Here is a 26,534-nt window from a genome sequence, read left to right as displayed (position 1 = left end):
TTTGTCTTATGCAAATGATCTCCAAAAGGCAAGAAGTTAAAAAACAAATATTCCTTTCAACATTTCATTCTTATTTGGACTAAAGCTTAATTATAGTCATCACTTGGCTTTATTAATACTTGAGATAAACTTTTGCTAACAAACTGCTGAGACAGGCTTTTTTAATCAGCTACCTAGCACTATAAATATTAAAATAATGGATGACCACTAGAAGATTGCTGATGTCTCAGTTTGTAATGTAACTAAGAACAACTAATGTTGAAGTCGTAGTAATTAAAAGGAAAGGCAGAAGTGAAGTTTGACTAAAGTGAGTTTCACGCAGCAGCTATACTTTTCTAGCTATTACTCACCCAGCATCAGAGATACAGAGCAGGAGAGGAAAAACCTCAGCCTGTTACTGAGTGGAGCTACAGAGACTAACAGCATCTAACAGAGCAGTGTCCTCTCTCTGTGTTTCTGTGCTGATGTCTCAAACTGCCTTTCATTAACATAATTCTGCAGCTTCAATTATGACTAGATAAGGAGTTTATGTATGTTTTCTCCCAGCTGGTCCATTTAAACAGCCATAATACACACACAAGGATGGATCTTGCTGTTACGATCAATCACACCTTCTCTCAAAATCCACTGTACTGCTTTTAATGACATTTCTTAAGGAGTCCAGCGGGGAACAAACATCTTTTCTTCCCCACCCCCCGTTCTCATTTTCGGCTCAATCCTTATATGAATTAGCACCCACTCTGTGGACCAGCCCAAGACTTCATTCCAAAATAATATTCACAAACAGCTTTCCTTCCTTTAGTCACTTTATTTTTTTTTTTATACATTCTGCATACTCAGAAGAAAAATAAACAATCAAAAAGCAAATAGGAATCTTCTCTTTTTCAAACTAAAACAAAACTTTAAAACGTTATTAAAACTTGTATTGATCCTCTCTTCTCTATAAAGGTTAGATTTCTCCCTTGTCGGATTCACAGCGGACAATACTGAAGAACTAAGGGGACTAGAAATTTCAACAGGAGAACAGAGGGAAAGGGAGACACAGGGATGGAGGCAATAAAGGAAAAGGACGAGAGATGAGATGGGTTAACTGGTTTCCTTCATAATAGCACCCTTCTGTAGCAAGACTTTGGACAGACACACAATAGTAGTCATACACTCAGTGCTTCAGGATCTAATGTGGGGGGTGGAGGGTTGTTTGATGGAGGCTGGGGCCCAAAATACTCCTTAGAATTAGTCCAACTCAGTGGCCAAAGCAATTCGCTCAGGGGAATCTTTTTGTAAATAGAAATAAATTAATTTCAAATTCAAATAATTAAAGATTTAACAACCATCATCTTCCATTACATTGGGCTGTGTTTACTGCCCGCTGGCTCTAACTAGACTTTATAAATAAAAAGATCTTCAGGAGTGGGGAACAATAAAATAAATCTAATTTCCCCTGCTTGTTAAATCACCAACAATTTCCTCCAATACTGGAGGGCCTTTAATACATACACAATCCGCTCTCCGGCTGGAAGTGGGAAAGAGGGGAAAAGAAGCATGTGACTAATGTTTATCCTGAAAACAACATTTTTACAACAATAAAATGGAAACCTATCAAAACCAAACAAAAAAACACAAATGAAAGTAATGGAAGACCCTGAAATAAAAAAAAAAGGATGTACAGCAGATACAACAGTGTGTGAGACGCTTTCAAGCGTATGTGTGATGTGTTTAAAAAAAAAAAAAGCAACAAAAAAAAAAGAACATAAACCCTTCAAACAATGAGGTTTTAGGGGTTGAACCTTTGCTTCATACTTGGGCCTCAGTGGGCAAGAGAGGGCAGGGCATCCACATTTCTTCCAAGTACCGCCGCACACACATTCACACACTCACATTTGCATTGGTTTTCTCCCATTCACACTCAGCGCCGTCTGTCCCTTGAGGGGTTGCTTCGGCTCCGTGAGCGCCTGCTGCCCCCTACAGGCTTGGAGTCACTGGCTCTGCCTCTATTGCTGTCCCTCCTTTTCTCTGCCTCCTTCTCTCTACCCCTCTCACGCTCCCTCTCTCTTTCTCTCTCTTTGTCCCTTTCTCCGTCGGCTGGCCGACTGGAGCTTCCTCCCCCACTCCCTGCGTTCCCTCCCTCTCTCTCACGGGCGCGAGCCCTCTCCTTCCTCTCTTCCTCGCGCTTCTTGTCTTCCTCTTCCTGCAGCTCTTTTCTTCTTTTCTCTCGCTCCTTCATCCTCTCCGCTCGCTCCAGATTTCTTTGCGCTGCCTGTGAAGAGAAGAGGTGATCAATACTGAACATGCTGAAATGGAGATGGAAAGATTTTTGAAGTTTGAACTGTCACATCTTAAACTGTGTTGTATATTACTGCTTTGCAATGTGAGCAGTTATGAATGCAATGTTATGAAATATTAATGTATATTTCTAAATCAAAGAGAGTCTTTTTTTCTTAAAAGCCCTCTATAAATAACCCTCTATTTTATGCACTGGTCACAAATATTGAACATTTCAGTATTGTGATACCATAAGGATTAGGAATGACCTTTACTTTGGTCACTGGAAAGGGTTGTGCAAGTGAGAAATGTATGAAGTGTGTAAGGGATGTGTGTGATTGTGTGTGTGTGTGGGTACAAGTCTCTGACCTGCTCTTCAGTAAGTGGCAGCCAGTATATACATGGAGCTGCTTTGGTTTTCCGGAATAGGTCATCCAGCAGTTTGGCAGGAGGCTCCTCTGGTTTATCTATGAAAAACAACAGAGGATGGAGATCAACAAACAGAAAATGAGAAACAGCTCATGACAGCATTTCCGAAGCATTTATCATCTCACCTCCTACCTCCCATTCTCAATCTTAATGGAGATGGGTGGCAATAAACGGAAGACGGTGTCTTCATTTCTGAACTTTACGCAAAAGAGAATTAAATATCTCTGGGTGGCATCCAATCAGTGTTGCATAATGCCTATTCTAGCCAAGCTAGAAGCAGAAAGCGGCACTGAGCCATGTTGATATTTGAATGCACATCAGACTGGAGATCTGAAAGGAAACGAATCCCTAGTGGATATAGCCTTTATCCATAGGGATAGATCAAGGGTACACAGGAGTATGGAAATGCTGTTAACAGATACACTCCGGAAAAAGAACACAATTGCCCCCTCACCTTTTTTCTCTGCCTTCCGCTCTTTGCTCTTCCCACGCTCCTTACGTCTCCTGTCCCGGTCACGTGATCGTGATCTCTTGCCTGCATCTCGATCTTCTCTGCCAAAGTCACGCACCTTGTCCCTGTCCCACTCCCGCTCAGACCGTGTCCTCTCTCTGCGCTCCATCTCACGCTCTCTCTCAGCCCACTGGTCCCTCACTGGCGGTGCACCTCCTTCCCGCTCTCGCTCCCGTTCTCTCTCCCGCTCCCGAACTGGAGGCATGAGGGGTGGAGGGGCAGCAGGACGGGGTCCTGGTGCTGGGACTCGTGGGTCATCTCCGGGTAGCAGACCCTTATGGAAGTCCAACTGTGGACCGACAGATAAGGCACAAGAAGAAAGGCAGAGGTGAAAAAAACAGGAGAGCAACAACTTTTAACCAACATCTGTTAGGAATTTAACATCTGGTGGTTTATTTCAATAGAACAAGTAATGTAAGTAAGAAAAGGTTTCTCCACCAATCCCTTCCATTTTAAAATTACTTAACTGACAAACATTTAAATAGTATTTATATAATAATAATAATAAGTCCTAAAGCATAACTAAAGACAATTATCTCAGCTAACGGACTATATTTGAGGTAAGGGGTAAATTGTATTTCTTTGCATTGCTTTGAGCAGTGCTGATGCTGAAAAATGTGTATACCTCATCCTGTTCACAGAAGTCCACTCTGAGCACTTTGGGATTACTAGATGGCCATTTCACGCCATGCAGCGCATCTCGAGTTGCTACCGCTTCCTCCTTACTGGAGTACTAAACAAGAAAGATCAAACACAAGATCAGAAAGCTCAGAAACAGTAAATCAGACCAGCAAGATCAAGTTTCCTTAAACATCCTGAACCTCAACCACAAGACTCGCAAAGACGAGTGATGAGAAACAGATGCAGGAAAGACATGGAAGAGACACTCACAGTGACATAGCAGTGGGATTTGATCTTATCGATCCAAAAACCTTCCTCCACCACTGTACCAGTTCGATTCAGCAGCTCCTTGAGCTGGCCCAAGGTGAAAGGGCGTACCTGCAGGTACACAGTCATAACATGTGGGGGCAGATTTGACCATCATGCAGAGGCAATACTTTCATTTAATTTTCGACATTTCAGAACTATTATATGCTGCGAAATGTATGCATTTGTAGTAGCGAAGACACTGCGTATACACTGCATAGATCCCACATCACTCTCACACACCCCCCTCACCAGGTTGCAGACATGGATGATGTTAGAAATTTTGCCACGAGGAGGAGAGAGCTGCCGGCCTGTGCGAACGGGGTCATCGATGGTAACAGACACTTTCTGCTGACTGATTGAGCGCCGCACCACAGAATCATTAGGAGTCACTGGAAATTAGATATTAACATTTAAAAAGGTGAGAGATGCATCAAAACAAAATGATACAGACAAAGAAAACATTTTGCACAAAAAAAATATTGGGACGCCTGCTCAATAATTGTATTTCTGAAATCAAGAGTATTCATTATTTTACACTCAGCATGGTAAACCAGGTTCATGTTCGTTTGTTTCAGAGAGTCCTATTCTATTCATCTGCGTCAGCAATGGGTGCAACATAAAGTGTGAAAGAGACAGAACGGGAGTCTAATCAGTTTCTATTTTATCCCAAAGAAACATCATTATCTTTGGACAGCAAAGAGAAAATGATTACCTTTCTTGGGTTCTCCCTCTTGTGTTTCCATGGCAACCTCTGACAAGCTCTCCCTCCTCTGGTTCCTGTGGGGTTTCTCCTTCTCTCCTTCTGGCTCCTGCTGCTGCTCCTCTTCCTCATCTTCATCCTCTTCCTTTTCTTTCTGTCCGTTCTCCTGTCCTTCAGATGGGACAATCTACAACACAGATCACATCTCATGAACAAACACTTAAATTGCATTATTAAAGCCATTTAAGGCTTTACCAAAAGACCCCATGTACACCTCCCTTCTAACAGAAACGTCTGTCTGAACCTGCATCAAATTAGCGGTATACCTGTGTTACGGTACGTCTAATCTTAAGCCCCTGGTCCTCCTCGCGGTCGGCCTGCTGGCTGGAATCCTCATCCCCAGAGAAACGCCCTTCATCTGGGTGCAGCTCCACCACTGCCTCCTGAAGTGGCTTAATGTCTGGAATCAGAGACTGCAAATAGACAGGAATAGAAGCAGAACAAATACATGTCCAAGGTCAGCGTACATATTGGCATTTTTTGTGGTGCTCCATTTAATGCAGTTATGAATCAACCAACACATTTAGTACAGAAAGTACATGGAGAATAAATTTACATTAGAACAGACAAGCAAGCAGGAGTGTCAGGAGGCCGTCATCTCTGAATCTAAAGAAATACTCAATACAGAACAACCATAGAAGTTTCTATGGTGATTGAGAGCTCTGTAACCACGTACCTTCAGCGATTCAGTGGTGATACTAATCGACGGCTTCTTAGCAGTGACTGCTGTGCTGGAGCCCCACCTCCTCTTCCTACTGGCTGCACCACCAGACTCTGTCTCCGTCAGCGATGCTCCTTCTGGCTTAGTACCTGCAGAGAACAATCAGTCAAATCACATACATACAAACAAATACAGACAGACCAGAACTGTGTTTTTAACTGTCTGATCGAAGTAATAGAACAGGGGTGGGTGATTTTAGACCTGGAGGGCTAGATTCCTGTATCCCTTGATCCCTTTTGTGCTTTTTCCGCTCAAGCACACCTGATTCAACTCCCCTGTTAATTGGCAAGTTTAGAAGGTCTGTTACAGCAAACTATGCTGGACTTTGGCTCATGTCTGGCTCCATAGAGAACCATGTTTGTAGTTGTGTGAGTATAAAGTACATTTTAACATTTTTAAAGAATCTTCACATGATGTAGAGGTTCTTCACTAATTTTAACATTCACACTCCTACAAACTTTTTACTTTTAAAGAGTGTGTCTATAAATATTCTATCATGTCATGTGGACAAGATGTTTTTTGGTTTTTATTGTGTATATATGAATTGTCTATGTAACCGTCCATGGCAACATAGTCATGTTGCATGTGGCCTGTAAATTCTAAAAAGCTTTAAATCAGAAAGAGATTTTGACTGAATTAAATGTTTAGTGAGCTGTCAAATGTACTGTTTATCAGAACCTTTTTTCGATGGGACTGCGATGAATGAATTAAACAGCAGTCTCATTCTGAAAATTTATAGTCCTAATTCTCAGTCTACGCTAATCTGTCAAACATCAGAAAACCGGTGGGAAAATGACTTCATCTCCTGATACATGAAGGGAAAAAAAAGGAATAACTTACTAGTCAGAGAAATCTTGCGTGCCGCAAATGCTTTTGTAGTGGTGCTCTGAAAAGACAGAGAGGACAACAAAAAAAGAAAGACCCAAGTGGGTGCAGGGAGGGATGAGAGAGAGACAAACACCATCCAGGGAGGGACAGCAGGAAAGGGGGATGATAGAAAAGAAGAGAAAAACAGAAGAAATAAAGCTATCAATGAAACCACATTAGACACACTAATGATCTGACAGAGGCTCTGAATGCTCAACCCATTACCTTCCTGTCTCTCTGTCCTACATTACAGCATCTTAAACTAAATTTAAATGTTATTAAATGCATGCTTGACCCATACAGTCTATTCCACCACATGTATAGATAACACTAAAAAACCTCATTACCCCAAGATTACTCTAAACAGTGACTGACACGCAAATTATGTCTAAAATAAAAATCACCCCTTTTTAAACAAACAAAAAAGCACTGTGATAACTTTACGAAAAATAAATTCATCTTGGGAAAAAAGGGTATTTCCTGGTACCATTGACACCTGATTCCTCACTGGCTTGGCTATGGCCCAACCACACGGCAGTGTGCACTGTATCTAGGCAACAAGGGTCCAATCAGAGGTGGCGGAGGAGTGAGGACGGGAAACGGTCACAATTTGAGTGTGCTGATTGGCCGGCTGACCGGTACTGCTCTTTTTTGCTGGACACTTTGGGATGGAGTAAATGTTTGATGAAGGATTTGGGGGTTCTCGGATTCAAGCTGCCAAAGTCTTTGATGTTTTCGTGGTCTCTGATGAACGGAAACAGTCTCTGATGGATGTGTGGCATGGTTTGGAGATGTTTTGAGCATCCAAGCAAATTTCTAATGGTACAGTCTCTCAAGGCTTGAGTGTTTACAACAAGTAGCACTCCTGTTCAATGTGACAAAGAGAGCATGTTGAAGAGAAGCCAGTCGAAAATAACTGTATTACTGTGATGAAGCAAAAGTCCATAATCCACACTGCAGACAGGGTTCACCACAACAGCATTTTTTTTAAATCCCCAAGCTGCTGCTGATTAAGGTCCTTCAGGCAGACACTTATCCACCGACACGGCATTAGGTCAGCAAGGCTGATGGCTGGACTGACCACAGGCTGTCCACGTACTTCCTTTGTGAAAATATGAAAGTCTGTATTTAAAACTGGCAGCTGGAGAAAGACAGGCTCCAGACAACCCTTGCTGGTGATGTTTATCAGTATTCTGGAAAGTCCATTTGTTTCTCCTTGAGCAAAACTTGTGGTGCAGCCCATCACATAAAAAAAATATTGTTCGCCAAGTGACGAATCACAGGAGCTGGAAAGTCAAACTTTGACTGGAAATGTACGACTCCATGGTTAAATCTCAGGGACTGAGCATTGTTCATGTATTCCAACCAAAAACAGCAGATCAAGCCCTGCTTGTAAACACTGCAGACAGTCTGTGATAAAGCAGACTAAAGCTGCTGCTTATCAAGTGAACGAGTCCATTGAAGTCCGTAAAGTGAAGCTTGCTTCTGAACTAGCAGGACAAACACACAGACGGCACAGGCGCACAGACAGCGTTTAAACCACTGCATGTCTATCATGCTGAATGGAGAACTCCATACTGTGCCTGTCTTTTTGCAGGTGAACCATGAGGGCAGGCAGGTAGGGGTGTGATAGAGGTGGTGTCTTCTCAAAAAAGCTGACACCTCCCCCACCTAGTCTCTCTTTGGGCTTCTCCCGAGCAGTCCAATCAGGGGCCACATCAGTTTGTGTGGTGACCAGCGTGGCCAAACGTCCGCCAGGATCCCTTCAGGTGATGCTAAGTGTGCAGTGTAGACTCTGTCTGGGGGCCTAGCTCAGCCGCAGCCGAGCCGCTGGGACATAGCTCGGCAGGTGATGGAGGTAGAGGAGGAGAGGTGGAGGAGAGGTGGAGGTAGTAACGCAGGTACCAGTATGAGCAATGGAAGAAGGGAGTTCACCTTCACAACAAAGCAATCAGTGGGTTTTATAAAAACACAACACAGTCATACCACCAGATCAAGAGAGCAGAGAAAAAAGGCAAAGGAAGCAAGAGAACAAAAAAGGAAGGGATGACAGAGAGAGAGAGAAACTGAGAGCGAGTGATAGAGCAACAGTGGAGAATAAGAGAGATATGGGAGAAGGAGGTGAAGGAGCCTGGCTATCTCCCTCACCACACTCTGTCAGGGTCTGTTACATTTAATCTAGTCCCTCTCTCTCTCGCACTCTCCCACACATACACACAGGCTGTCAAACGTCTTCCAAAACAGCTTGTGAATTATAATAAAACCAGGCTACATTTCAAGGCGATACTATTCAGATCTAATTAAAACTGACTGCCACATGCAAACAGAAAACTCTTTTCATTTGGTTCCCAGTTAAACTATGTTAATGAATCTACATGCAAAGGTGTCCATCATTTTATACTTGACGTGAAGCTTCTGTGCAACAACACCACAAATCTAACCCAACAGCCTCAACAAGACAACGTAAGACAGCTTTGAGAGTTACCAAAATATCTCCATATAAATACACAAGCACTGCATGAAGATCTAATCCTCATGCTAAATTTAAACTCCTCTGGATATCCAGAGTTTTTCCATAGAGGCATTACTCACACACCATCTTCATGGAAACAGTTCCTACAGATGGTGATCGCCCACCTTTGTACAAGTTTTGTATGTGTTGATGAACTTCTGATCTATTCAAATGTATAGACTGTGAAGACTTATATATATATATATATATATATACACACACACACACAGAAACACATTTACATACAGCCCTGTAATGAGCCCTGGTGCTGAAGTACATCTGTCCTGCTGATTCTGGTGCATTCCCTGCTCTGATCCAACTAACCAGCTAATTAACAAGCCCTTCCTTGGCTGAAGTAGGCATGCTGAGAGTTGGACGGACACCACCGATTTAGATAAACATACAGGTCACAATGCTGAAGGATAACAAGCTATAAACAGCACACATCCACACCTCAGCATCATTCTCTCACTTTCTCTCTCACACACACCAAATTTCCAGCGAGTTGAAGACTGTCTAATTTCACACACCGTCAGCCATCCTCAGCCCCTGACACTGTAATAACAGCTCTCAGAGAGAAAGAGAAGGAGAGAGGGGTGCTCTGAGAAAAGATACTTAAACGTTTTCAGCTACAACACCTCAAAAGGGAAAAAGAAAAGATATTAATTTGGTTTCTTTTCAGATGTCTCAACTTTTTTAAGGTACATCCAGCTGACATTTTAGCTTTTCTTCATAAAATGGAATGACTAAATTTCCCAACTATTCACATGCTTCATTTATATTACATGAAATAGTGTAATGTAACATCTTAAATTCTAATGCAGTGACTGTTTTAGGAGTATCCACCATTTAATTCTAGCATCATTATATAATGTATGCTACATTTGTGATGCACCAAACTGCACTACGACTTTAAATAAAGGCAGTTAATCAATGCTTACAAAAACTAATGTGAACACACCGACAATACTTCCATTCTACATCCCTCCCCTGTTCCTTATGATGGTATGTTCCACAGGCCTCTTTAAGGAAGGCCTCATTACCTCATCAGGGCGTGACTCCGCAGTCTCTGGCTCCCCCTGTGGGGCAGGTTGAGCCAGCGCACTCTGTGACTCGGGGCGTTCCTCAAGCTCCATAGCAACAGGGCCTGTGGGCTCAGCAACTGCAGCCTGCTTCACATCCCTGAGAGAAAGAGAGAGAGACAGACTGCTCTGAGAATTACATCATCAAGGAGGGAGAGACGGAAAGAGGAGCAAGCGAGGGGAAGGGGAGAAAGAAGAGAAAGTGGGAGGAGGGAAAAAGGCCAACAAGCAGAGTAGGACCGATGGAACCAGTAAACACAGGCGGTCTGGAGCACTGGAGACACTGGAGCAGTGGATTCCACGTAGCTTAAGCTAACTAAAAGCTGTGCTTCGGGAGACCTCAGTAAGCACCATATGGAATAAAAAAAAAAAGAGAAAGAAAGAGATGGAAATGAAAGAGAGCAAAATAACAAATGTGAGAGAGGTAAGGTGGCTCAGACTGATGATCTGGGTCACTATAACTATAAATAACTCAGCAGCCAAATGACACCCATCGTCAGGGTCAAAAACACACGAACACAGACACCAAATAGTCTCTAAAACCAGGAGCACAAACACACTTGAGAGACTTTCGTCCACTGATCAGAACGGACCACCACAGTGAAATAAACCTACTTTAAAAACAAAACGCAGCTCTCATGACAACAGCACTGCAGGGTGGAGTATGTTCCCCTCAAGCAAGTTCAACTCAAATGAGTTTTTTCAGATGTGTTACAGTGGTGTACAGTGAGGAGTGTTCATTTTTCTATAGACCAAAACTTGGCCTCTGTGTTATGGGGGAAAAAAAATACTACACAAGCTACCAGCCACATTTGGCCAATGCGATAATCACCACTATACTATACGCTAATAGCAACACATAAACCAGAAGCATCTGGAAGCATCTGACACTGTCAGAAAACAGATGCCAGAGGGAGATGGATGCCAGGGACGAGCAAAAAAAATCAATAAGAAACAGCCTACACCATTAGGACAAGAACATCAAACCTCATTTAGCCATTAGGTCACCCTATCAGCTGGAGACAGATCCGTGAGCCACAGCAACTGGATTTATTTTCCTTGGAGTACCAATGACCACCCTCGCCAACATACATGAGTGACTTGCGCCTTTCACCTGTATACCAAGAGCAAATGTGGAAGCGTCCCTCATCCCCAGGGGCACAACAGCAGCAACAGCGATCATTCGTAAAGTGCAGGGATTCCCTCCTGCTTCTTAGTTCTAGAGTAAGTAGGCCAATCAGCACATGCTAATAGCTGGGAGGGGGGGACGTCAATCAAGTAAAGTGTTAAACATTTACACTTCAATATGAAGCTGATGGGGACCAACGCTGCAAAAACTGGCCTTCCTGAGGGTCAATCCTTTCCTTAGAAGTGGAGGATGTATATATGAGAAAGAGAGACAAACCATACAGAGTGTATACGGTTTGTCTCTGAAGTTGAAACACATTTATTGGAATTTCCAACACTGGCAGCAACTGATCTCTCCCACGGGGTGGGCTTGCCTGCAAAACTCCCCCAACACAGCGCCGCACACCCGGTTTCCTTAACAACCAGGGAGGGGGGTGTGTTGGGGAGGAGCTCAAATCACACAAAGAAAACACTCAAAACTTCAGATGTAGAACATCAGATTTCTCACACACACACACACACACTTTATATATTTTATATATATATATATATATATATATATATATATATATATATATACACACACACATACACAAGAGTAAACAGGATCCACAACACTTACACTCCTCAAACCCCCCTGAAGCAACCTTAACAGACTCGCACTGCTAAACCACAAGCAAACCACCCAAAAAAATGCACATACTTTGTGGCACAATTTAGTACCCTCCTCTGCTCCAACAGAGCCGATTAAAATCAAATCCTAAATATATGATCTGATCCAGGTGTGTTAAATTAAGGAGGACATGTACACAGTGTCTTCTGAGGACTTCTCTAGGACTGCACTTCTGCTCCAGGCTAAAATGCAGCCTGTGAAATGGTTCACAGCCAAATCAAACGTATACACATGTCCCGCTTAACCCAAATGTAGTCAATGGGCCAAGACATGATTTCTTTTGCTTGGTTTACACTGCAGCAGCAAAGTACTGCAGGTCTGTCATCCAATACATATCCAATATTCTGGGTGGCAAGCTTCTATTATTCCAGTCTCAATCTATCTCCAATGCAAACCCAAAGAAGCCAAGACAGGACATGAAACATGCCTTGGCTGCTGAGCTGCATTTGAGGGGAGAGAAAAACTGAAACTTTACCCTGGAGAAACCTACATCTGCACCACACAGCAGCTCAACCCACTGCTGTTACCTGTCCATCTTTGTTTTTTTAAACAATAGGGAAAAGGTAATGCTAGCTAGACAAGGCCCAGAGGCTTTTTTCACTTAAAGAAATGTCCTGAATATAATGTAAACCATAGCGACCTCTTACAAAGTTATGAAGAGACTAAAAACACGCGACAAGACCGAGCTCTCCAATCGGAACACCTAACCACCCCCAAGCCCCTTCCTAAAACAGTTCCTCCTCATTTTCCCTCGGAGATGTTCGCACTCCTCAGCCGGACTGCTCTGCATGCTCGCCCCCTTCCCCCACCATCACCACGCAGGACACGAAGACGAGGCGAAACGAAACCCTTGCCGATAAACACAAAAGCCACCCGGCCGCTATCATCTCCCCCAGAGGGGCATCTGCCAGTACAAGCAGCCACCAAAATTAGCACCGAGGCCGGTGTTAGCACAGCCTTGTCTCCCCTGAGCAGCCTGGCGCCGTGGGGCATTTCTACAAATCTACTAGCCCTTCTCATTCTCTCGTTTCTTCTCTGCTCGGTCTTTCTCTTACCCGCCTTTATTGCCGTCCGACAGCATGTCTGTGCGGCTGCGGCTGAAAGCCCTCGAAACGTGGTGAGACTCCTCTCGTTTTTTTCTTTTTTTTCCTTGTGCAATGCGTCGGTGATAATGCGGAGCGGCGCTCACTTAGCGGCCATGTTGGAGAGAGCTACAGGGCAGATGGGAGGAGGAGGAAAACGAGGAGGAGGAGGAGGAGGAGGACCTGCCAGAGCCATGCTCCGCTCTTGGGCCACGTCTCAATAAAGGCAGACGTGCCCTACTAAGTGTCCTCGCGGCCTCTAACGAGGGTTCTAGAACGCTATAATTCTTCTCAACGTTCTATAACTCTGATCTACCCCAAACTGTCAATCACAGAACACAAGCTCACACATTATGACGCTGGCGGCGAACCCGAGTTCTACGCACTACTTTAAGTGTCCTACAACATGAGTGTGCATATTGGGACACGGCCTTCCTCATACAGGGCCACACCGCTTTTTTCGAGGCTGCCGCACTGAACGCCTGATCAGAAAAAAAAAAAAAAAAAATCCCAGCCTATAGCCACTGCCTACGCGAGGCGCTGTGAATTGACTGAAAGTCATCATCGCCACAAACTGATCAAATACATGGAGATTTACGTCACTCCTGTTTTGGAGTACATTCCTTATGTCGACGTTTGTCTGCTGGTTTAATTCTAAGGTCATTGTAAGGTAGCAACACCCCTCTACATGCCAATACAAAAGATAAGAAACATAGGCTGCGTCAAAACAGTTTAATAAAACTTCCTTTCCTTCCCGTTTTAATGATTTGCTAGATTTATATTTTAGGGCTTTGTACCTTGTTTGTAATATGTTGTACAGTAGCCACACTTCAGTTTAACCTCAGCTGCTCTGCATCAGTTCTGATTTGGTCTTAATGAAAGCAACTTGGAAGGAGGCTCCTGTGGCAGTCTTTATATATATAATATTTCTTTTAACTCACACATACACTCACATACAGATAAATATGTACATATGTATATGTATGTATATATATACACACACACAGACACGCACTATTTAATCTCTATATATATTTGTATAATTGTATTCTGTACTGCTTGTTTCTATATTTTCATTTTTATATTCTATTCTTTAACTTAAATGTAACTTATTCTATTTTTATTTTCTTCATTTTTATTTTATTTTTCTTTTGCACTTTACTTCATTAAGTTAAGGTTTAGTTAAGTTTAAATGTAGATTTTTATTGTATAGCTTGATGTGAGCAGACTGTCAAAAAAGCATTTCACTGCAAGTTATACTGTGTATGACTATGTATGTGACAAATAAAATTTGATTTGATTTGATTTGATTTAAATTCTTAATTCAAAATAAAGGACACTCATGGTTGAAAGAACTGGTGGAGTGTTTATCTGAGCAGACACCACTGCTGAGTGGAATATTAAGAGTGAGAGCCCACCATCTCTGTAAAAATCGACTAATCTTTAAGATGACGGGTGAACATAAGAAGAACTGAAATGTTTCAGATGTGTGTAAATGATAAGATTACAGACTACAGAGCACGTTAAAAACAGACGTTAAAAACGTGATTTTCAAAGTTCACCCAAAATCATAAGTTATTTTTTATCTTTATTACTTCACGTTTGGTCATCAGCCTTAATGTAGAGTAATGAATAATGAACCTGTAATGAATAATGTAATATTAACCCCCAACACCCTCCTCTCCATTATCAAATGAAAACACTGCTAGCTTCAAGTTTCAATTGAAAATATATGTTCTGAGCATGAAAGTAAAACGTGCTTCACATTAATTTGACAACTGAGTGGTGCAGCGGTTAGAGTAACTGCCTATCGATGGCAAGGTTGTGCGTTTGATGCGTGGGCACAGCAAGATGCCAGTGTCAGCTCACTAGGACGGATGGGTTAAAGGGGAGAGCCAAATACAAATGGCATGTCCAACACAAATGGTGAATGTGGTTCAGCTGTGGGTTGCTGCTGAGCTCTTTATGTAGATTCAGGTCCATTTGGGGCTTTATTTTAAAGCCCACCTTGGTTCAGTTCCCTATTTTTAGTGCTTCTCTAACACACCTGATTCAACACAAACTTCAAGATCCTCATGTGGTGGGTGAGGTAAGTGTAGGGGGAACACACTTTGACAAAGCATAGGGTCCACAACACTTTCTCAGCTCTGTATACTAGAATAATGGGGGGACACAAACATGGCTCGCTACCACCGCAGAAGTCTTCTGACTTCCACAGACGGTTTTGTTGTACTGTCCCACCAATCTCTATTTATTCATCTTTATTTGCAATCATGCAGTCTGTAGCTAAACACTAGTACACTCTCAAAAACACAATCTGTCTGTTTCAGGACCAGAGCAGCCAGAACATTTTCACCTTCCTTAGTAGTGATCAGGACAGCCATCCTTCTGGAAATAGTCTGTATAGCATTTATGTAGATTATACTTCTAACTTCACTGATATTATCAGGCACTTCTAAAGGCAATAATTAGATGGGACCAAAGAGTGCAAGAAGAGTGTCCAGGAGCAGGGTTGGTGACCAGTGTTCTAGAGACTGAACCGAACAGTGCAGATTGGATAGTCTGATGCACAGCTCCAGGGACGAGCAATCGATTATGTAACAATGAGGGGTGTGTATGTACCAGGCCCATTACAGTCTCTACGAGTACATTGTGACCATGCTTCACTTCCATTGGATTTACACTTTATCACCACATATGGGTTAAACTTTCTCAGTTAGCAAGTGAGCAATTGCTGCTTCAGTATATGAATATGGTATGAACTGAAGGGTGTATATAATATTTGCTCTGAGCATGAAAGTAAAACATGCTATGGTTTCCAGTTCACATTTGGCAATTTGACAACTGAGTGGTGCAGCGGTTAGAGCAATAGCCTATTGATGACAGGGTTGTGTGTTTGACACATGGGCACAGGAAGCTTCCAGTGTTGGGCCACTGAGCAAGACCCTGGCCCACTGACTGCACTAGTGTGCATGTTTGTGTTCACTGTACAGATGGGTTAACAGCAGAAGCCAAAAAAGTTATCTTTTCTAATGGTTCAGCTGTGGGTTGCTGCTGAGCTCTTTTTATAGAGGCAGGTCTGTTTGGGGCTTTATTATACAGCCCATTCTGGTTCAGTTCCATATTTTTAGTGCTTCTCTAACACACCTGATTCAACACAACCTTCAAGATCCTTATGTGGTGGGTGAGGTAAGTGTAAGGGGAACACACTTTGACAAAGCACAGGGTCCACAACACTTTCTCAGCCATGTATGCTAGAATAAGGGAAGGCGCATAAACATGGCTCTCTACACCACCGTAGAAGCAAATTCTGTGACCTCCACAGGAGGTTTTGTTGTACTGGCCAACCAAACACTTTTATTAATATCTTTATTAGCAATTATGCAGCCTGAAGCTTGGATATAATGCTGTGGTTTCCAACCCTGGTCCAGAGGTACCCCTGCCCTCCCCAGTTTAAATGGGTGAGGTACTCATGTACTAGTCTGAGAATTACAAATATAATCAGTTGATCGTTGCTGAGATACATGTTGGATAACAAACATGAACAGATATGATGAGCACCATGAGGGGAGAAATGATGTGAACATGTGCTTCAGGGGCTGTGAATAAAAATACAACCCCTTTTCAAATGGGCTTTTTGTATATTCTCACCTTTTGACCACCTGACTTTGACCAGGGCATGCGAACGCATCAAATAAATTTAGATAATTTTCCATTAAGGTTTACTTTTATACATCCTTGGTGTTCCCCAGTCACTAGAAATGAATTAGTGACACTATAATAAGTGTAAAATACTGGGTTCAGTCACATGAGCACACATCAGATGGCACTACTCCTCTCCCATACACTCACATGCATGTGTGTACAGCCCATTTGTGGTGTGGATGGAGGTAAATCCAGGCTTTAAGCAGAGGAAGTTCTTCAAGAGGTGATTATTTTTAAAAGAATAGTAGTTTTCAGCTAAACCAACCACTTAGCAACACCTAAGCAAACACCACAGCAACTACCTAGCAATCACCACTGCCTGAAAGTGAGAACTGCCCAAGTTGCACAATAGCACTTTTCTAGTGGCTACTGTTGTTTTATCATCTGTTACACATAATTTTAAACATTGACACAAAATGAACACAACAGTAGGGTTAACAGGATCTAGTAGCAGCACACTGCCTATTTTCATCCAGGAAAGAAAAGGCAGCATGTGGCCTCTCCATTTTCTGGCAATGGAGCTCTTGTTGTTTGGCATGCTTGATACTTTTATTTGTACCCAGGCTAAATGTCAGAATGGAGTAATTGCCACTGTCTTGCACATTTCAGTTTTTATCTTGTTACTGAGCAGAAGAGTGAAATCAGGTGTATTTGGGAACAAGAGGGTATGTTAGAACAGGTAATACTGATCTGTCCTAGAACACTGTGTGGATAGCTATCCCACAAGCACATGGTCATTGGCTACCAAGAGAGCATGCATCAGCCCTCTTTCCAGGTTAGTCATTATTGATCTGCTCTGCAATGTTGTCCCAACCTTGTCAGAAAAATAAAAGCTAGCAAATAAGACGGGTTTCCTGTTGACAAACTGTACTTTTTGCGTGCGCAGCCAAGGGGCAAACACGCTGTGGAAACAGAGTCAGTAGATTGTAACCTTAGTCAACTGCACGGATCAACTTAGATTTTGCAGTGTATAATATCGGAGTTGTATCTGTTCTTAGCAGAGACTGAACCCCTTCAAAACTTCAAAAATTTCCATCTTTTCCAGCTCTGCTATAGTTTACAGCACAACTCACCATTTATGCTCTCTAGCGTGAAGAGTTTTGCCTTGTGTTGCTTATGTACAGCGCCTCGGTGGTAAGAGCTGGGTTAATGACGACAGGCTGAGGGTTCAACAGACCAAGCTAAAACTGCTGGGTCTTCCAGAAACGGACCCAACCTTTTCTGAACCAGGGGCACCATAGCATGGCTGACCCTGCGCTCTGACTCTGGCTTTCTAAGCCAGGAAATGCGAAACTTGTTTTGTTGTACTGTATAAGTATAATGACAATAAAGGTACTTTCTTTCGAATAAAGTGTGTGTGCGTGTATGTGGTGTCAGCAAGCTGCAGCTGCTAACCTGGAAGGTTTTTTTGTCTCCTTTTCTTTATCAACTGGTTTTGTCGTTCTTTCCTCTTCGTCCTGATGCAAACAAACATGAAAGCCACATTAGAAGTAATATGAAAACAGCTCAGTTCTCCCTGATAATGCAGTCTTATGGTTCACACAATTTAAACTGAAGAGATGCAGCGTTGCCTCCCTCTCTTGTCTCACTTTTAATATTAAATAAAACCTCATTTGTGTTTTCCTCAGATCACACTGCCAGTGTGAGAAGTTGAGTTGAACTCACTTATGCCCAGAGAGACACAGTCAGTCTGGCATATCAGTATTAGCATGGCAAATTCATCATGGGAAACACACGTCAGGAAAATATGCCCAACACAACTGAAACTGAAACCGTGACCGCCCAACGGACAGTCTATGGACAAGTGTACCACTTACCTTCTTTTTACTGGGTGGGCTGGATTTGTCCCGTGAAGAGGAGCCTGAAGAACTGGAGGAGGATGAGGATTCTGAGTCCGACTCAGAGGACGAAGAGTGACTGGAGGAAGATGAGCGTTGCTCAGAGGATTTTTCTTTTCTCCTGTTTTTTCCCTTCGCTCGCTCTGCTTCTCCTTCTTCAGGTGGTGGGGATGGAGGAAGCACAGAAGCAGTCTTTCCAGTGTCTTCTGCTGCTTTAGCTGCTCGCGGAGATGCTGGTTTGTCCGTTTCTGCCTGGGGCTTCGTTTCTTGGTCATTCTCCTTCTCGGGCGTCAACTCAGGCGCTGCAGACTCCTCGGTCTCCATGGCAACATCTACGTCAGCATGTTGTGGTCCGGATACGAGTACCGACACCTGTTCTGGTTTGGAAGGGGACAGGAGGCATTCAGGTGGGGGAACTTCAGAGAACATCCGAGGTCGCTTAGCAACCGCAGGTGGAGATGTGGTGGGTGATGCATGGCTGAAGCGGGTGGAGCCCTGAGTGGGGGACACCTCGCGTTGGCGTTTTGATGAAAAACGGGTGCTCTCCTCCGCCTTCTCTGGCTCCTTCTCTTTTTCCTTCTCATCCTTAAATTCTTCACTTTCCTTCTCTTTTTCATGTTGTGCAGGTCTATCTTCCTCCTTCTTCTTCTCAGCCTCCTTCACTGTCTTTGACTCCTGAGCACTGCCTTTAGTGGTAGGAATCACAGTGGGTACTGGCTCAGGCTCTTGGGGCAACTCCTCCTGGGGTAAATCCTGCTGGCCAGGAGAAGCCACTGGACCACTCGTTGCACGACCAGCAGCAGCCCTGGAGAATACAGAAACACCAGTCTCGGCCTCTGCCTCTGTCTTTGCAGCCTTCTGTTCAGTGATCTTCATCGCTCCATCTCCTTCTTCTTCATCCTCCTTCTTCTGCCCCCTGTCAAAAGCACCTTCAGACTCCATCTTGCGCACAAGAAGGCTAAGCGGACCAGGCCTGCGTTGTGACGGCGGCTCTGGGCTGCTGGATCTGGAGCTGGAGGTGGACTCCTGCCTCTGGAGGGACGGGGGAGAAGAAGCATCATCCAATCCAGCTGCAGCACCTTCTTCTGGAGCTGCTGGTTCATCCTGGTCTGGGGGGCTTTGCTTGGGGGTGTCTGGCAAAGGAAAGGAGAGTTCTGGGGGTGGAGAAGGAGGAGGTGTGGGCTGGCGGAGTTGCAGAGGAGAATGATGTGCAGGCTGTGGTTGAGGTGGGATATGTTGAGGGGGCTGAAGCTTGCGTCTGGAGCGCTGTGCATTTGTGGCAGGAAGATGATGCACAGGAGGGGCACGGACATTCTTTCTCCTTTGAGAAGAAGGACCCCACTCATCATCTTCATCACTGTCGTCGTCATCGTCATCCTCATCTTCGTCGCTCTCCTCCTGCATCCGAGCAGACTGACTAAGTTGTGGCATCGAGTGGGCGGGACCTGCTTCAACAGGGGCAGTGCCTTCTCTTTCTTGTGGGCGGGGCACAAGACCCTGTCGCTCTGGCTGACCAACCACACGGACCGAGAGGGAGGCAACTGCTCGTGGAGGGGAAGGAGTAGCAACGTCCTCTTGAGAGAAGGAGGGCCGCCAGATCCTCCCACTGGAAGCAGCAGGGGGTTCTTGGGCTACTGCTGCTGAGCCCACATCCAGCCTACGAGCCCCTGGTAAACCTGGATCCTGTGGCAACCCTCCCCCACGATCCCCTCCCTCATCCTCTTCTGCTCGGGAGAGAGGGGGGCGAGATGCTACAACGTGACGCTGCAGAAAAGACAACCCGGAACTGTGTTTAGACAAGAGTTTCAGGGTGATTTCCATATTACCATACTTCAAACTGCACATACACAAGAGCGATGATGACTCTTGCCCAAAACACAATATAGATTCTACAGCTGTTTAGTGCTAATATGATATGGTATTATGTATTTTGTTTTAGACATGCAAATGCTGTGTGCCTAGTATTTCCTCAGATCACACTATCAGTGTGAGAAGCAGAGTTGAACTCATTTACGCCCAGAAAGACACAGTCTATCTGGCGCATCAGTATTAGCATGGCAAACTCATCATAGGAAACACATCAGAAGCACATACTAAATATTTAATCCATTCCAAGCAAACACTGATTCTCAGAAACTGCAAGTACCCCCTTCCATTAGTACAGTACTCTCATTTATGGTACTGGTATATGGTATTAGTATGACACTTATACAGTTATAAACAATAGCTAACCCACATGACTGAACACCACCTGCTGTTTTCCCACTTTCAAAAGCTTTCCTCATCAATGAGCTACAAATGTGCTTTGTTACACCTCAACTGTTAATGTGGACTGATCAAACAGCAAGAACCTGATTATGCAGCCTAGAAAACAGAGCAATAAATGTACAGCCAATAAGCCCATTAAATTAAGGGGTGAGGGGGTGTTATTTAGGCTTTGACATGCAGCCCAAATGAACACTAGCCGTTTACAGCCATTTTTACTATGACAGCTACATCATGCTCTAGTTAACCATTAGGCAGACTGGAGCCAGTGGCCTCACAACACAAGCACTGAATACATAGTCTGGCTCCATCCACTTTGTGTGCATTTTTTTTACAGCAGGTGTGTACTTAGAAAATCGTGTGCACTAACCTTTTCAGGCAGATAAGAAGGGTCATCATTGGCCTCTGTGTTGTCATCCTCATCAGGGCCTGCAGGGCTGTCTGTATCTAAATGTCACAAAAGGCAGGGGTCAGACAATCAGGGTTAAATACATACAGAGTAGAATTATAACATTAATGGTAAACTAGATCTGACAGATATATAACAAAAGTATTTTTACAGGAAAAAATAAAGTAACCATTGTAGTTTGGTCTAAAAGTTTTTGATACAGTGATGATGTGTCCTGTATTTCCTCAGATCACACTGCCAGTGTGAGAAGCAGAGTTGAACTCATTTACGCCCAGAGAGACAGAGTCAGTCTGGCGCATCAGTATTAGCATGGCAAAGTTCATCATAGGAAACACATTAGAAGCACATACCAACAATATGAACAGAGAGTGACAATCAGAAGAATCAAGTCACACTGTGCTCAGATGCGTGTTTGTACCACTGTGGTATTCACACTGCACACATTCCAAGCCCAAACAATTACACTAATACACAACTAATACAATGTATGTTCTGGATATCGGTGGTCAAACAGAATTAACTCTGGTACTACAATTAATGCACCCAACTGTATACGTGTGAGTGCTTTCCACTGGTTCTTACCATCTGCCTCAGCTGCTTCTCGTGCTTCTCTTTCCATTCTTTGCCGAAGGAGCTCTTGTTGCTTGGCCAGATACTGTTTGATGAAGCTGTTCTGGCTCATTTCCTCCCCTATCTGAAGTGCAAATAAAAAATAAAAAGTGCACACTTCAGCTTGCAGCCAAGTCCCAAATCATATCCATTCATTACAAAATTGACTTGGAACATTGTTTTTAGAGCATTTCCTATTGTACAGGTAAAGAAAAGACCGGTATGCACTGTATCTAGTAATATCTAGTAATAGACATAAGTGTGTGTGTATTCCTTATCTCTATTTCCATTAAGTGAATGTGCACCCTCCAGAAATGCAGCTTTTAATTTGATTGTTCTGGTACCTGGTACATACAACTCTTTAATCCAATATTTATGTGCCGATGTTTCCTAGCAACTCATGCTACATTTAGTTTTGTAGAGTGCCATTAAAAATTTGACACCTAGCCCAATCGATTTTTCAGCCACAGCACTGACCACATACTCTGCACTGTTGATTCAGAAAATATTCAAACCTATCATTAAAAGCATTCTTAATCCTACCCTGCACCTACTGACCTGTGAGTTGGGCTGGAGCCCAGTGTGGGGAGTGGACGTCCTCTGTAGGTTCTCCAACATGAGAGCCTGGAAATAAACAGAAAGAGACATTTCAGCAGAAAGAACATTACCTTATACTGTAAGGTAAGATTGTACATGTAAACATTCAGTGAAACCATTCATATGCTCTTAACTATGAGCACATACTGTGTTTTCCTCAGATCACACTGCCAGTGTGAGAACTTGAGTTTTCAACTCATTTACGCCCAGAGAGACACAGTCCGTCTGGCATGTCAGTATTAGCATGGCAAACTCATCATAGGAAACACATGATAAAGGTATTCATAAAAACTGGTTTACTGGAGCAGAACATTAAGATTTTATTTCTAAAGTTTTAGGATTTCTACCCACCCCCCCTCCGTTACTGTTTTTTTTTTTTTCTTTACACACGTCACTTTTGCATTTAGTTTTAACACTTAATAGTGTTAATTCAACACTTATTCAAAGTGGACGGTTAATGGCTGTATTAAGAAATCCCACTGCAGAAACCTCAGTTCTTGATATAATATCACTGCTGTCCAAAGAAAACCATGTATCTCCAGTTTTGTCTGTTTTTTCCATGGTTTAAACCCAGTTCAGTTTTGTACAATACACTGCAAGTGATCTACATTACTTATATTACATTAACTTCCATTTTAAATTAAGGATGTTTGTGCCTTCTCCTGTAAAAAAAAAAAACACATCTGCGCTTTGCATATTTTCATTGTACAGTGACAGGGATAAACAGGGCTCTTTTTTTTCCAATTGATATTTACCCCAATATTTTAACACAGACAAAACACACCAGTAGAGGGAGATTTCTGACACTGTTATCCAAACTGTCCCACACATGCTACAATAACTTCATTAAAAATTTGCTACAGTCCATCCATTTCAACAGGACTAACTATTTCTCTTTGTAATGGTCAGTATTTCTTCAGGCACTAGTGATATCCATGAAAGCATATTGTGGATCACCGTAACAAAATTCACCATGCTATGATAACAGTCATACTGCTCACCTTTTATATACTAAGAAGTGATCATATATATTTCCTGAATTCGTAAAAAAAAAGTTACATGTACCTTATCTTTTTTTGTAAATAAAAAAAACCCTTATTGGCTCACTGGCCAAGATCACACTGACTTACTACAAATTGTGAACACCACATTTATTCAACTTGGTATCCTTTGCCCCTTTTCTTTTTTCCTTCTCTCCAGGTTGTTTTAGCAGCTGCTTTAACACTGGTACTTTACTACACACAGCACAGCACTTGTGTTTATCATTAAGCTCGTCTCTACCCACCTCTGATCTGGAGTAAAACCGTCCCTACCAGCCTGTTCAAAGTACCGAGCATGATTTCACCTCTGTCCCCACGGCAGGAGCAGCAGGTACCTACAGACTGAGTAAACAGACGGCGCGGTCGCTGGGAATTCGTCCCTTCTTGGAGAAAAAGTACCAGTTCTCCGGGGTACTGCCTGGGGTCTTCAGTCCTGGGTGGATCCAGTGAGATCGCTGCTGAATGGGGTCTGTTTATAAGGGCTGTTTTACTCCAGATGGGAGGCGCGTTAGTTCAGCTTCACTCCCCCAAAACTCCCCTCCAGTCACGATCGGCGTAAAGTGCACAATTCACACGTGTATTGTAGAAACCCACCAGCCATTACAGGCTCAAATGTCTGCTTTCCACGCTGAATAGTGATTTACATGCCAAAACAGATGCAAAGACGACAAGTGGGCGCTACGTGCACAATGCTAATAGCTAGCTAGATGCTAGTGCTAGCTAGCTAACTAGCTAGCTAGCGCAAAAACTTAACCTACGACGTTCATATCATTTTTAAAATGTGTTAAAATGTTGTGTTAAAGTTAGGAATATCACATTTATTTATAAACACTTAGTAGTTGAGTTAAATGAGTTTTAGCTAAACTAATTAACCCGAGTTAGCTACGTGTAAAAGAGTCTGACAGATAGCACTAGATAACTACTCTCATAAGCCTGCGTGGCTTAACACGAGTATAAGCTGGACTTAAGACTATTAAGCCAACTTCTCTCTTCCAAATTAATTATCTACATTTCCCAGCCAATTTGTCCCGAAGCAAATCGCAAACTTCAGCTACTGACTTTCTGCTCAGTTGACGGCTGTTTCCCAGCCCAAATGTCAGCCGTCAGTCTGAGCTATCAGAGCCGGGCGCGCCCCCGCGGACTACAAACACACAGGGCGCGGGCACGAAGTCAACTCACAAACCTCAGGATCACACGGCCGAGCAACCGACCCCCCTGCACAAAACACACGCACGGCGCAAAAACGACATACGCTGAGCCGTACTGGTAACTGAGGGACTACTAGGCGGTGTGGGCACGCAGTGCGCAATTTAAACAGCGCACATGGACTAAATCAGCATTCCCGCTCCCGAAGCCAACCAACACTTCGGCCTGCCACTCGGCTCCGAGTGAACTTGATTAGCAAAGGTGCCCCGGTTTTTTAGAGCTCACCCGCTGACGCAAACTTACCCCTTTCAGGCGCTTAATAAGCGCATTTTTCTGACCACTTTTAGCGAGGCCTCGCTGCTCCAGGGCAGCTTTTAGATCCGCCACACGGAGCGAATGAAGCGGTTTCCCATCCAGCGTAACATCTTCGAGCTCCGCCATTTTGCCTCCCCCTCAGCTCGATCGCTCGAACTTCGGCCTGCGACGCGCTGACGTCACGGACCGGAGCTCTCCGGAAAGAGCCGAAGAGCGCGACGACAACAAAAACAACAACAGAGAGTCTAATCCATGCGTCAATTTATTAAAAACAAACCTAATAAGTTTACAATAAACATAGCAGGGCCTAAATCCAATCAAGGAGACTGGAGAGAGTTGATTTGATATCAAAATAAAAAATAAAAAAAAATCAATGGGACAGGAATGCAATTTTAACCATTTATTAGATGTAGCTATATTATTAACATATACAGTTATTTTCTGTTGTGCTACACATTGCGGTTTCAGGGTGGTAAAACACACGATTAATACTGTCCGTCAAAGCTAGCTAGATAACTCCCAGGACGGAGGTAACTTGACACCTTGAAGCTAAACGTGTTCAACCCAGCTTACCGCATTACAATACCTCATACCTAAATAGCTTTTATACACTTTTATACACTATATGTGTATAAAAACAGTATATAAGTATATCATGTGCTGCAAATGGTCCTGAACGAAAACGTTAAGAGTTGATAGACACCATTACTGACAAAAGGCAGCCTACTGTAATTACAGTACAGCACAATCCCAGCCGTATATAACCGAAGCATACACACCGAGTAATCCTATCTAGTGATAATCTTAGGTTTTTATACTTTTTTCCTCGGTTGAATTTTATTTGACACCTAACAGAGTGTAGCTGTTACACTTTCAAGCCAGAATGTGACTGCTGGGCTTTTTAAGTTGGGACTGAAAGTTAAAATAAGAACATGCTCATTGCTAAAATATTTTTTTCTGCAGTAAAAGTGATTGTATATTTAGTACATATTCTATTACAAATCTGTCAACCATACTCGTTTACAGGTGACCCATTTACACAGTTAACATGAGGTCTTAACAACAATCCAGCAACAGCACCCATTCTCACGCCCTGTTCATAACGGCTGGTTCTGTCCCTTTGAATGACAATGAGCCATTGCTCACACATTGCTCACTCCCCCACCTTTTTCATTACTTTTCTCGGCTACACAAACTCTTAAGACTTCTAAGTTTATTCTTATTTGTCTCTGGTTGCACTAGCTGGCTAACATTTACTCCACCTTGAGTTCACATTGCTCTCTTGCTTATGCACCACATAAACACTCTCCTCCGTTTGTAGCGGTTCGTTGTCATTTTTGCTGTATGCAGTGTACTTTTTTGGTGCCTGTGGTACAGTGGTAGTAGTCCAAAATAAACATACAACCTTTTTGGCTTGAAGCTGTCTTTTGAAACTCTGCCTTCATAGTAGTAGGCTAGGAAGCAATTGGCTGAAACAAATTGTTACTTAAAGATACAAAATAAAAACAAATGTAGGATATTGGCCTTTTAAACCAGTGGTCCCCAATGCTAGACCTGGAGACCCCCGTTTTGTCACACACATTTCCACTCAGTAAGGTGAGCTTCAAGGGCCAAGACGGGGGACCACTGCTTTAAACATGTAAACATGGTAAT

General features: G+C 43.2%; 1 protein-coding gene and 4 non-coding genes across 5 annotated transcripts; all 5 read right to left on the bottom strand.

The window, feature by feature from the left end:
• Positions 1-788: 788 nt before the first annotated feature.
• Positions 789-25,020, bottom strand: acin1b (apoptotic chromatin condensation inducer 1b). Its single transcript, XM_072687493.1, has 17 exons — positions 24,870-25,020; positions 22,342-22,407; positions 21,757-21,868; positions 21,136-21,212; positions 18,480-20,264; positions 18,058-18,119; positions 10,036-10,174; positions 6,454-6,499; positions 5,569-5,702; positions 5,159-5,305; positions 4,845-5,019; positions 4,382-4,521; positions 4,094-4,201; positions 3,828-3,935; positions 3,146-3,491; positions 2,632-2,729; positions 789-2,257 (listed from the first exon to the last, which is right to left on the bottom strand). Exons 1-17 carry the CDS (start codon positions 25,005-25,007, stop codon positions 1,907-1,909), a joined length of 4,032 nt encoding a protein of 1,343 aa, XP_072543594.1. The 5' UTR covers positions 25,008-25,020; the 3' UTR covers positions 789-1,906.
• Positions 18,282-18,392, bottom strand: LOC140563261 (small nucleolar RNA U6-53/MBII-28). Its single transcript, XR_011980480.1, has one exon. It is a non-coding gene; the product is annotated as a small nucleolar RNA U6-53/MBII-28 (small nucleolar RNA).
• On the bottom strand, positions 20,465-20,575 carry LOC140563260 (small nucleolar RNA U6-53/MBII-28). Its single transcript, XR_011980479.1, has one exon. It is a non-coding gene; the product is annotated as a small nucleolar RNA U6-53/MBII-28 (small nucleolar RNA).
• On the bottom strand, positions 21,394-21,505 carry LOC140563263 (small nucleolar RNA U6-53/MBII-28). The gene has a single exon (XR_011980482.1). It is a non-coding gene; the product is annotated as a small nucleolar RNA U6-53/MBII-28 (small nucleolar RNA).
• On the bottom strand, positions 22,533-22,645 carry LOC140563264 (small nucleolar RNA U6-53/MBII-28). The gene has a single exon (XR_011980483.1). It is a non-coding gene; the product is annotated as a small nucleolar RNA U6-53/MBII-28 (small nucleolar RNA).
• Positions 25,021-26,534: the final 1,514 nt, after the last annotated feature.

The sequence above is a fragment of the Salminus brasiliensis genome, chromosome 9 (genome assembly GCF_030463535.1).
Source record: "Salminus brasiliensis chromosome 9, fSalBra1.hap2, whole genome shotgun sequence".
Classification (NCBI taxonomy): Eukaryota; Metazoa; Chordata; class Actinopteri; order Characiformes; family Bryconidae; genus Salminus; species Salminus brasiliensis.
Note: the sequence above shows the minus strand (reverse complement) of the source record. Positions and strands in the feature narration are given on the sequence as shown.

Coding starts and splice junctions, on each gene's coding strand:
- acin1b (XM_072687493.1), bottom strand. CDS start 25,007: ATGGCGGAGCTCGAAGATGTTACGCTGGATGGGAAACCGCTTCATTCG. Junction 10,175..18,057: donor GAGACAAAAAAACCTTCCAG/GTTAGCAGCTGC, acceptor TCTTTCTCTCAG/GGATGTGAAGCAGGCTGCAG. Junction 4,522..4,844: donor AGAGGGAGAACCCAAGAAAG/GTAATCATTTTC, acceptor TCTAATTTCCAG/TGACTCCTAATGATTCTGTG.